Source organism: Epinephelus moara, chromosome 9 (assembly GCF_006386435.1).
Source record: "Epinephelus moara isolate mb chromosome 9, YSFRI_EMoa_1.0, whole genome shotgun sequence".
NCBI lineage: Eukaryota > Metazoa > Chordata > Actinopteri > Perciformes > Serranidae > Epinephelus > Epinephelus moara.
Window position 1 is genome coordinate 23806721 of NC_065514.1, and position 13253 is coordinate 23819973.

General features: G+C 40.3%; 1 protein-coding gene across 2 annotated transcripts in view; it reads right to left on the reverse strand.

The window, feature by feature from the left end:
• Positions 1-10400, reverse strand: part of gpsm1b (G protein signaling modulator 1b) — a 38168-nt gene extending 27768 nt beyond the window's left edge. The window contains exon 1 of one of the 2 annotated variants that reach the window (XM_050053294.1): positions 10121-10400. In XM_050053294.1, coding sequence (XP_049909251.1) covers positions 10121-10182 — 62 coding nt within the window. In that variant the 5' untranslated portion in view covers positions 10183-10400. The remainder of the gene's footprint in view (positions 1-10120) is intronic. The other variant, XM_050053293.1, reaches the window with a different exon arrangement.
• Between the last annotated feature and the right edge of the window lie 2853 nt (positions 10401-13253).

The window sequence follows — 13253 nt, forward strand, 5'->3', positions numbered from 1 at the left end:
GTCCTTTCCTTGACCCATTTAGTCACCAAGACTCTCACCTTATTCGGACTTTGTCGCTCTTTATACTCCCTCACCTGACTTTCTGGCAGTTTATCTCACAGAATATTCAAGGTTTTTCTTGTAAATTTTCTTCATGTTTTTCTTGTAAATGTATGACTTTAATCTCAGAAATTCCCAGTTCTCTTAAGTTTTTCTCTGAACATTACCCCCCTCCCCTGGTTCCGTTTTCATTTTATTTTCCTTTTTTACTTACCATGGCCCTAATATATCATTGTACTACATTGACTAGAGTTGCAACAGTATGAAATTTTCATGGTACGATAAAGGTCTCAGAAAATATCGCAGTTCAATGGTATCATGCAATTGCAGAATTATATTATCATCAGTCAGAATGACTCTTAACAGAATGAAAGCAGAAGGGTTATTGTTGGTTGAACAAACGTTTTATTAGGGTAAGTGAAACCTGAAACCATTTTGTTAATGGAAGTACATGTAAAAAGTCTCCCCTTTGAAAATAACTAGAGTAAATGTGAGATTCAACATCCAGTTGCATTTTTTTTCCAATATCATAGATAAGCAAATGTACATGGTATGATAATCGACAACTTTTATATCACAGTATAACATTAAACAGGTATATTGCTACAACCCTAATATTGACATGTATGATTGCTGAGAATAACTTTTTTTTTTTTACAGAGGAGTTCAGAGGACCGATACATCGCTTCACTATGCAACAACAATCACCTGACAGTACCGGTGAGCTTGTGATGGACTACCAGAGGAACAGTATTCAACACAAAATTGTAGTCATTACAGCTGGCAACACTTCAAATATGAATGCTAGAACGTGGATGCCTCACACACATCTTCAACCCGGCAGCAAATTAGATCTATACAATCACCAGCCTTTATTCTTCGCCTATTCAAGTGCCCCAGTAAGCCATGACAGTGAGCCGGGATGCACAATACCAGGACCCTGAAACCAAAGCAGCTACATGAAATTCAGCCACCAACAATTGTATCATTTACACCTGTGCCTTTGTTACTGTGACACATTATAATGTCCTTTGTGGAAAGGCATATGTGCTCACCTCTCCCAAACAGATGCTGATACCGCAGGCTGAGATCGTAACTCAGAAACGCATATCCTCTTTGATCTAAAAGATCACTTGACCTTGGGTGGAACTCACCATGGCAGTAATCCAGATGGTCTGTTGTATTTTTTCCATTGTTGCTTACATCACTCTCTAACAGTGGGAGGAAAAAACAGAAATTCTACCCCAGTACATGTGATTTTACATTGTGGTATCTCAATATTGTTATGTATATTATTTTTGAGAGAAATTACTTGATAAACTGCTGATAATTGACATAACCACACAAAGATGTCTGTTATTGGTTAACCCCAGGAATTTAGCTAATGTCTGAACTTCCATACATTGATGCAAAAACCATTTAAAAATTCTCAATTGCCATAAAGCTGTCGTGGCCATTGAGTCGCAACATAGCCTGCTACAGCCAGAGATATTACAGGGATCGATATAGACATAAACGGTATGGCAAAAATTTATAATGCTAGGCAATCATCTTATGAAATATTTTGTCAGCTCAAACCTGTAATTTTTTCAATCTTTAATGGTACTAGATTCTTAGTCTGGTTTAGACAGTAAGGCTTTGTGAGACAATCTAACAAAAACAAACATTGAAAAAAGATGGAACTACTACTAGAGCAACTGAGGTATGACATGTGAGCAAGTGTGGCCACCTGAACCGCTCAATTCAATTCAATTCAATTCAATTCAGTTCAATTGTATTCATAAAGCCCAATATCACAAATCACAATTTGCCTCAGAGATCTTTACAGCATATGACATCCCTCTGTCCTTGGACCCTCACAGCGGAGGAGGAAAAACTTCCCAGAAAAAAACTTCAATAGAGGAAAAAAAAAAATGGTAGAAACCTTAGGAAGCCTCCCCGTTAAAAGGGTGACCAACCAGTCCTTCTTGCTCATACATAATAACAAATGAATCTTGCTGTTGTTGAAGCAACATGTCTAAGCCCTTGGGCAAAAGTGGTCTAAAAATCATCAAGACGGGCTGGCAATGACAGAGCAAAGTCACCACTCTGGAAACTGGATGAAACTGGTTACTACTGGTCTTTTAAAATGAGCAAGGTCATATCCTTGGCATTAAATACAGCTGACTTAAAATAGCAACAACTACTTCTACAACAGTGGGGAAAACCCTCCACCTCTGGAATCCTTTAGTGGGACAAAAGGCCAGAAATGTTGATATTTCCAGTTACCAGATCTGAACAAGTCATCAAAGGAGAGCCTTCACAGTTGTAGACTGAGCCAAGGCTTCTCTTCAGTGCAAACAGGAAAGAGGTGTAGACACTAATAGCAGTAGCCAGAGGGATGAGGGGTACAAGGTCAATGCAGTTGCAAAAGACCACAGAGGGAATGTTTAGTAGTGAGCAGTCATATCCATTATGTGCAATACACCAAATGTAGTTAACCAATCAGACCCTGGCCCTTCAACTTGTCCCAGTGATATAGCACTGAGCAAGCCTCAACTGTTTCTGGCACTGCACACAGGGCTTGTGCATGTCCTCAGGAGGCTCACGGGCAGCACTAGAGGCCTTTGCTTCTCACACTATAAGCTTTGTCTGATGAAAACAGGCAGATATAAGCAAATAGCCATGAGAAGAATTTTCATGATTGGCATGAAGCCTGACAGAAGGAGTACAGGAGGTAGAGGAGGCTGAACCGCTTCAATCAGACAACAAGATATCAAAGAGGGATGATAGAAACCTAGCATCTCTTCAATCAAGGGGCTTCGCAAGCACATCAGTGCTCATAGAAGCATGGCAGTGATAAGAAGAGAGTAAAGTTGAAGCAGGTAATTACTAAGGTGCTGTTAGAGGAAAGATAAAGATAAGGAGAAAGACATGAGGACACTGACTCCAGCAGCAGATGGATGGGCCTCTGTAAACTACAGCCAAATTGTAAAACCCTGAATTGTAAAACAGACTGTGGAAAAAAGGGTGCAGCCTTAAGAGTGTCTGGCAACAGGGTTAAAAAACTGAAGCTGTGCTGTTGTAAAGTTAGAGGCCAATATATCATCACTCGTGCTGATCAAAGTCAGTAAACTAAAAGTGCTGCGTGAGAGCTAGCTCGAGGGCTAACTGGCAGACAGAAAGACGGATAAAAGAACACAGACCATGGCTGAGAGAAGGGTATTTCTAGCCATGTAAAGAAAGACAAAACAACCCGACAACAAGACAAAAAGAAGGGATTATTCTCCATGAGAGGATTTTCACAATGTGACTTTCATTCTTGTCATCTCTGCGGTTGGAGTAAGAATGGATCTGTGCAGTACAGTCTGCTATTCCCTCCTCTGATTACCACTCTAATTGGTCTGTTTGGGAGACACTCATCCCATAATAGCCTGCCTGTGGTCTAAGAGACAGTCTCCCAGTTTCATTACCATGGCAGCACAGAGTGCATGTAACATACTGGACAGGTTTCAGAGAGAAAGTTGGGAAGGTAAAAGTGAGTTTTGTATGTAAGCTGACCTATGACATGTTCTGTTGTTGGAAAACAGCACGACTGTCTTTGTCATATAGTAAACTGAATATCTGAGTTTTTGACTGTAGGTTGAACAAGCTGTTACAACATATCACCTTGGGTTGTGGTAAATTTTAACAGGTGTTTCCCTATTTTCTGACATTTAGCAGAAAAAACATAAATCGATTAATGGAGAACATAAGTGGCCGATTAATCAGTCGTTAGAATTATTGTTAGTTGCGGCCCTGCAATGTTTTACATCATTGTAAACTTAATATCTTTAAGTTGTGAACTGTTATGCTGCATTCACATGTATTCAAGAAGATGGCAGATGACAAATATGATTCTTCTAATTCTGGTGTATGAGAGTGGGTCGGTAAAGTTAGGTAAGGCGGGCAGAATACCAGCAACTGTAATGGTAGACAGCATTGCCATTCAAAGTTAAAATATTTGAACTTTTTGCCATCCTCCACAATGGAATTTATAATCAGTGGGATGCATGATACTGGATTTTTTTGCCAATATCCGATATGCCGGTATGCAACAACTTATTTGACCAATACCAATCAGCATGTTGGACAATTACGATATTTCATTTTAAAGTCAATATCAGCCGATACCAATGACGTGCCAATTTTATCATGCATCCCTAATAATTGAATGTTATTTTTCATACAAGGAGAAAACATGGGCTGAGACTGGACATTACTTAATAATTACATTAAATGATAAACAGTTAACACATGGAATTTTATTATTAAACAGGCTAGTTCGGCCTTCATCAGGGCAAAAAGGATCCTATTTCCTATCCTCTTTGCCCTGACGAAGGCCGACTCAGGCTGAAACATGTTGGCAATTTTTATCTGTTCTACATGAACTAGCCTGTTTAATAAAGCTTTTTAATTGCCAGAGTGCCTTGGACCGCCTTTTCTTCTTCTTCCTCATTAGGTTGTCCACTAATCGGAAAATCAACAGTTCTATTTATTTATTTATTTCTTAATAAAAAATAAGGAAAATTTTATTTCCCGTTTTCTTCTTGGAGCTCTTCCTTTATTCATGGATCCTTATTCTAAATTCAGGGTTCTACACTACTGTTCCCATTATTCTTGGCTTAGCTAAGAAACTCTGTGCTCGGAGTAGTAATCCAGCCATAATTACAGAGTGCCACGGCTAGTTGTCAGGGAAACCAAAGAGAAACTCTCTAGGAATGTTTTTTCCTCTTGCAGCGCATGTCTCTTTCAGTTAGAGCAGAGCCGTCTCCCTCTTTCTTCTTTTGTCTGATTCTCTTGTAAAATAGATTTTTTTCCCCGTGATTCAGTTTTTCTTAACCCTGTTTTGTCTGTAGCCATGTTAAGAGGGCAGCATCATCAAATATGACCCTGGAAAACATTTAGAGAACATAACATGACATTTAGGGAAGAATATATGTAATTTTGTATTATAGGCAGTCATTCCTATAATCTTTGCTTTCTGTGAAGAACATGACAAGGACCTGATGACATGTACATTTCCAGTGTCAGGCATTTATCCTTTTACAATGAGGTGCTGTTCAAGGACACCTCTTTTTCAGTGGACAGTTATTATGTTCTGTAGCTTATTGAAGACTGGATGTGAATGTGTAAAAAAGAATTTACAACAGTCTATCTTCTCAGTCAGGACAGTAATGGACAATATATCGATACTGGGATATGAGACTAGATATTGTCTTAGATGTACCAAACATCTCATTGTGTAAGTATTTTGTAAAAGCACAGTTAGTCAACCCTTGGTCACAATCACTATAGTCACAATATCAATATCAAAGTATTTGGTAAAAAACATTGCTATATTTGATTTTCCCCATTGCCCAGCCCTATGTCTGGACAAAGATTAAATAACGACGCAAGTCTAACTAAGGTTTCAGGCTACAGATCACCATGTAATTCAACAGAATCAGTTATCTGATGTAATCTAAGTAGACAAATGAGCTTTGGAGTACTTCTGTCAGAGTTGCTTCTATCCATAGACACTGAGGATGTTTTCACACTTGGTATTTTTCAGCCCTCTAAATGGTGACTAAGCCTTTTTTGCGCATATGTGAACAATCCAAGAGAACTCAGACCCCTCTGAAGCGGACCGAACCCAGAGCACCTCTCCAGGTGGTCCAAGTACGGTTCACTTCAAGTCCACAGTGCGGTTCACTAAACCTGTGCCTTGTGAACACAAAGCGCTCCAGGTTCGCTTTGCTCTTTGGCATTGTATTTACCTCTAGATCACATGCTGTTGCACCGGGATGCTGAAAAATCAGACAAAACCAGGTCGGCCTGTAATGCTTGCAAGGACGCAGGAGGGGAAGTAGTTTGGACCACAGAAGGTACTGCACGCATTCAGATGTGGAATGTAGAATACATCAAACGGCAACAGTCTATAGCACAGAAACGCTAAGGTTTTCTTCTGATTTTAAGTTCATCTAAAAGTGAGGGGCTTCATAACCGCATTGCAGTTCTACGTCAAAGTGAAACTACGTCAACATATATTATATGTGGTGTGAACAGGAAGAGGACTGAGGCCCCATCAGAGCTGAAGTTGACCAGAAAGAGAAAGGTGCGCTTTAAAAGGACTGAGTTTGGTTTGTGTAAAAAGGACGATATGTGAAAACACCCTAATTCTTTTTATTGGATATTTCATCAACAACAACAACAACAACAACAAAGTGTCCTTGTGTTTGTTTTTAACATCCAGTAAATAGAGTGAATGTCTGGAACCAAAGCCCTGACAAGACAAAAGCATTTTACAGGGTGTGTTTGTTGACAAAGACCCCGTAGATAATATCCCTTTGTGTCTCATCTGTGTTTCATTATCAGCTACAGACAAAAGCGCACACAAACACACACACATATCCACAACCCTCATTGCAGAAAGGTCATGTATTGACTTGATCTGTTTGTAAAATAGAAAGCAATCATTGGGGGTAGACCTGGCTATATGATCATGACCAGCAGCACTGTGACTCACTCTGTGTATTTCTCTTGTGTGTGTATGTGTGTGTGTGTCTCAGGGACATGGACAACCTTGCAAAGCTCACAAATGTCACTTCACAACTCTCAAGTTATTAACATTCCCAACAGTCCGCTCTGTGTCACAGACACTGGGCTTCAAATGAAGGGGGGGTGTAATGTCACAAACAAAACACAGAGTGGAAGTCTGTTCTGTTAATTGTTGGGTGATTGAGTATCGTTTAGAGTTTCACTGCGGTGCATGTGCGTGCTCAAAGTAAATTACACAACATAACCTTGATTGGACTTGCAGCACTCCCCTTAAACCACTCCTTTGGAGACTGTTACCATGCAATTATTACATAGATCAAGTTTCTGCATAATCCGTGGGTGGCATATCTGACTTACTCTACGTGACTGACTAACCAAGACGTGGAGGCACGCTAATACAGTGTAATCAGTGTTATGATGATTAGTAATTTTTAAAATGTCAAGATATATAACAGAGGAGTGTCATTCTTACAAGTTTTACCACAATCTGATCAAGTTATGACTTGACACAAAGACAAAAAACAAGATAAACTGTCATGGGTTAGTTGGTGTAACTGCCAAAATACACTAATAAGAAGAGCCAAACATCAGTAAGTTGAAAATGCTCAGTGGTACTTAAACTTTTCACACTGCGTGCCACCTCTTAAAATATTAGGCTTTCCAGGTACCACCATTATGACTGACAAAAATACAATAACATAGGCCTACTCTATTTAGCAACAGACAGTTCATGCAGGAGGCAGGTTTACTCCTAATCAGAAGATTATTTATTGTTGTCATTGACGGTCATGCTATACAAAGGGGTAGCACTAGATCTGGCAGTTAAACTTATCCGCAAAATTCTCATACACCACAAGGGCCAGCTGTCATCAGTTGAGGGGGCTCAGTTGACTGTTGTCCATTTCAGTTTCAATGGGGCTGCTCGAAATATTCTTCTCCTGATCGCACTTTTATTCCTAATATTTGGAGCCACGATTGCAGTGTTTTTAAACTATTTATTTACCTCAGCTTACTATCGTTCCATCAGAATTTAGCTTGACACGAATACGTAGCAGGCTGATATCAAAACAAAAATATAAGAGAAAGGGCAAACTAAATTACATCTCAGGTGTCTCATAGTTTTAGTATATTAATTGAAAATGTTTTAGTAATTTGATACCATCATATATGTTAAATTACTTTTTCAAAAAACTTTTCAGAGATTGCGCCGTGTACCACTGGAGGAAGTTCGTGGAAGACATGGACATGGACGTGGTACACATACCAAAGTCTGGGAACCTGTGGATTAGCTGATTGAGAGAAAATTTATCTGCAACTTTTTTGACAGTTGAGCAACTTCAAGCAAAAAAAGGCAAATTTTGTTTTGTTTTGCTTTCAGCTTCTCAAACGTGATGTCTTGCTGCTTTTATTGGTGATATAAGATAGTAAACTGAATATCTTTGGCCTCTGGACTACTAGTCAGATTAAGCAATTAATCCGACTATAGGAATTTTTCACTATTTTCTGACATATTATAGGCGAAAGTTGGTTAATTGAGAAAGTATTGGTAATGAAAATAATAACACTCGCAGCCCTAGTGAGCCATAACATCCTCCTGAGACCCTGTATCCTCATATGAGGACATCACATTTTGGGTTTACTTGACCTTATACTTCATTCCATTAAACTTAGACCTATTGTCCTTATTTGTGGACACTTTTTATGCCAACTAGTGGTAGTAAGAGCACAATACACTAACCCATGTAAAAACAAGATGGCAGCCATCTCTGCCAGGTCAGTCTGCAGCCGATCCAGACACAAAAGTGGGCAAGGTCCAAAACCTGATCACATTTTATTGTTGAATCTTGTTTATTTATGATTAATAATGTTTGTAGTTTGATATAGTAACAAACTAATTTGACCAATTTTAGCAACAATAACCAGCTAAGACACTGTTAATTAGGAAGTACTCGTATGAAGACATTAGGAATTTATGATCATCTCGTTTGAGACATTAGGACTTTTTTATAATTTCACTTGAGGACACTGGGGCTTAATTACTGTTGGCAATGTTTATTTTTTATATACTTATCAGGGCCTACTGATCCGAAATAGCTATGAGAAATTAAGAATGCATACTAAGCATAAGTTCGGGTCTCAGGAGGGTATGATTGAGAGAAAAATTATCTGCAACTTTGACAGTTGAGCAACTTCAAGCAAAAATGGCAAATGTGTTTTGCTTTCAGCTTCTCAAAAGTGGTGATTTACTTCTTTTATTGGTGAACTGAATATTTGTGGCCTCTGGCCTTTTAGTAAGATAAAACAACTAATCTAAATACAGGTATTTTTCAATATTTTCGGACAAATAGCCGAAAGTCGGTTAATTGAAAAAATATTGTTGATGAAAATAATAATAGTTACAGCCCTAATAGGTAGTAATATAAAAATATATGGCATGGTTGTGAGGTGGTTAGCAATGGTGCCTTACAGCAAGAGGGTGCCTGGTTCGAACCTCCAGTGTGGTGTAGCCCTTCTGTGTGGAGTCTGCATGTTCTCCCTGTGTCAGCGGTACTCCGGCTTCCTCCCACAGTCCAAAGACATGCAGGTTAATTGGTGACCCTAAATTGCCCGTGGGTGTGAATGTGAGCATGAATGGTTGTCTGTCTCTATGTGTCAGCCCTGTGACAGTCTGGCGACCTGTCCAGCCTGTACCCCGCCTCTCCAGCTGTGACCTCTAACAGGATAAGCGGGGACGGGAGATGAATGAATAAAATTATAGAACCAATGTCCAAAGTCACGTTTGGTCAAAACTGAGTCACCACAGAGTAAGATATTAGATAACTGTTGATACTTTCAAGTTGGGACTGGCATTGAAAAGCAGTTTTAAGTCAAAATTGTTTTATGACATGGAAATGGAGCAATAATACAGATAGTAGTGAGGCAAAAGATGAAAGAGGACATGTGCAAATGAGTGGGAACATAAATATGCAAATACAAGGTTAAACCAGTAACACTTTTGACACATGCTAGTATACAAATTTACCTCCCTAGACCCAAGGCAACACAGTGCACCTGTGTTCCACCCATGTGATCTCCTGACTTTAAACATATGGTGTGATTCCTCACCCACATGGCACATCTAAACCAAATGCCATGTGTGCTGTCAGTGTGTCCAACCTGGACAACACACTCTCCTCGCTATATCCCTCCATCGTCCACATCTTCTGAGGCTCCTCTCAGTCTGTACATTCCAGCCACAGCAGCTCACTGACCCGAGCCAGGAATGAGGCTTGGATCCGGGCTCTGGCTTCAGCTGTGGCTGGGTCTTGAGCTTTAAATCAGTGAAAGCTGGCTGGTCAAGTTCCGCCTGCCTGGCTCCTCCTTAGTAAGCAAAGCCCTGAGCTGGCAGCCGCTATTATTCTCCCTCCTTTCTGTCCCTCCAGCCGCTCCCTCTTGTCTCTCTTTTGTCCTGACAGCCATTCAAGGACACACTACAGGGCTGCCCCCCTCCTCTGTTTACCGGTGTAACCCCCCTGAGTCCTACCTTGAGTGCAGCCTCTTGCTGGCCAGATCCTGGTCCACACCGTTAGCAGCCGACTGAGCCATAGGACCGCTGTTAGCCTGCCTCCTCGCTCGCTTCCTCCCGCTATGAGGCCCCCTCACAATTATTTCCTCCAGAGGCAGCTACCCTTTTCTTCTTTCTGTCGTTCCGCCTCTCTGTCACTCCCTCCCCCCTTTTATTTCTCTCCTTCTTTACCAGTGTCTCTCTCCGTCTCCCTCCCCTCTTGCCTTCATTCACCACAGCAATGGCAGCTGCTGAGGAAGTGAGATATTGTGCAAATAAACCATATAAACACACGGTCCCGCCCCTTAAGTGACGTCACGGGCCGGGGGAGTTGCTTATGCGTGAGAGTTGAATGTGCTTCTCTTGTAAAAATATATTTCATGCACAGACATATCCTTTTATTTCCCCAGTGTTTTATTGCTGTTGTTGTTGGCTGCTCTTCAAAATATTTGAAGTTATTTTTTCTCTGTTTAAGGAGTGACCTGCATCCTGTTTACTGTCAACACCACAGGTGGAGGTGACTGGGTGTGGTCTAAGGTGTGCTTCCTTTCACCTGCACCCACCCAGCTGTGATGTCACAAGGTCCTTGAGTACACCTGAGCGCCACAGCATCAAGGTGAGAGGTATGTTCAATGTACTCACTGTTAGTAAAACCCCTTAAAATGTATCGGACACCCCTGAAAGTGTTTGTTTTCGTCTGCCTGGAACATCCTGACCTCTCACCCTGTGCTGTGGTGCTCAGGTGCACTCCAGGACCTTTTACGGCATCGCTGCTGCATCCAAATGAAAAGCAAGTCGAAAAACACAAAGTGCTGTGAAAATTGTGCAAATTAATTCTTAAAATACTCCCTGCATCCTTGTTCCGTAATTCTATATAGTAACCCTAAGGGCCTAATTTTAAAAAAATTGTCTAAATTACCATTCAATTCTTTACTTTTTTATTAAAATATTGTATATTATTGGCCTAAAAGCAGTGACTTTTTTTTAAATATTGAGTCTTAAAGATACCTAAATGAGCTCATGAAATAATATCACCCCAGGCTACTTAAACTATAAAATTTCCAGGGAAATAAACAAACACACAATCCTACGTAGTTTTCCAGTCTTGATTCTTCTGCCTGTCTGAACCTGCCTGCCTGTTTCCCGAACTGGGGAGTTCTCACCTGCCTAATCTGCCTTTTGTGATTGATTTCCTGGATTTGACCTCTGTCTGTTTCCAGATTAAAGCCGAGAGGAGCTTTGACTTTACTCTGACTGACTGTTTATGTCATGCTTTTGGGTTCAAGTCTGTTTTGTGCCACAACCACTTCAGTATCTGGGACATGACTCATGATTGTGTTCTTTTTAAAGCCCCTAAAAACTTAGGATCAAAACGTCAGGATTTCTCCGACAATGAATAATCACAACTAAATAAGCAACAGTGAAAGCTGTTTTATCGAAAAACACACACATGAACACACACATACACACACAAGCACAGTTATTTTAACTACATCCAAATCAAATGAAAGTGAAAAACACGGTTGAGGCACTTTCAAAATCATGCCAAGCCAACAGACGGTGATATAACCTTAGCCCTACAGACATATTGACCTATTCTGCAAAGAAGAAGAAGGAAAAGATGTTGACCAATCAGAAGCCTAAAATAAATCTTTTACCAGAATTATGTAGATAATGTAGCAGTGACTTCTGTAACGCATTCCAATGCCTCAGTTCCTCTGTATAATGGAAGAGTAACTGTACCTTTATGTGTAAACATGCATAAAGTCCTGTAAGCAACGTTGGAACCAGCACTATTTTGTCATGTCTGCCACACCATGTCTCATTTGTGAGGCCTCACAAAAGAGATAACAGCACACACTCAGACATCACAAGAAAAACTCAGTATTCCCTGTCTACATGTCAACACTGAAACCTGAGTTTCCTAACACCTTGTCCCTGAGACGACTTGTGGACAAAAGGCCAAAACAAGGCATTTGTAACATTCATTAAGACCTCATATCAACACAAACTCAGCTAATCTGCTTCATCAGGGGTGAATGTGGTTTGATTGTCAGAGATGGCAACATACCCACAACCCCGCCTTTTCCAAGTGAGCCCCACCCACTTCCAACCAGTGAGCAGTTCAGAAGAAAAACACAAATACAGAAATTTGTCATTGTGGAATCACCAAAAGTGTCCTAACTTTTGCAACAAAAAAAGGTGTGACCATATCCCATTGCTCATAAGAAACTGATTGAAAAATAGATTTCAAGGGCCTTTAAACAAAATGTGAAAGTGTCGCTTGTACTGTGAATCCCAATGAGAATCAACACCTGTCAGTAGTTGTGTGCCACTTTCACCCAGTTCACCTTCCCATACCATGACTGTGGGCAAGCTTCTCCCAGCTCACTCACACAGCTGTATAATACCCGTGGATCTGCTCTGTAAGAAGCAAAAGGCCACAAGTCTTCTCTCAAGGCCCTTCCTTTAAGTTAGAGAGGGTATAGTTGGGGAAAGGTGACTACTGTGACCATGAAACAGTGAAATACTACTACTGTTAGCGTTAAGGCCATGCAAACTGTATGCTGACCAGCATTTTTTAATGTACCTCTTCTATGTTGTCAGTATAGAGCTATACAGCTACTGTCATTTATCACATTAGCAGTCATTTGTTCCAAACTGCAAACACAGCAAATTTCAACTTACCTGACAGTCCTAAACTTTCTGGAGATGCCTCCAGCTATTTGCACCTGTATCTAACAGACTTGCTCCCATCAATCAGATTTGTGTCACAGCACCGTATTAGATTTATGACAGGTATCTGCATTATCAGCTTTGCAGAGCCTCAGAACAAACTTTCCCTCAACAATACTTACTTTATGATTGTCACTGACTTTGTTTAGTGGCCCTTTCATACACTGAACAAAAATATAAACGCAACACTTTTGTTTTTGCTCCCATTTTTCATGAGCTGAACTCAAAGATCTAAAACATTTTCTATACACACAAAACATTTCCCTAAAATATTGTTCACAAATCTGTCTAAATCGTGTTAATGGGCACTTCTCCTTTGCCGAGATAATCCATCCCACCTCACAGGTGTGGCATATCAAGATGCTGGATTAGACAG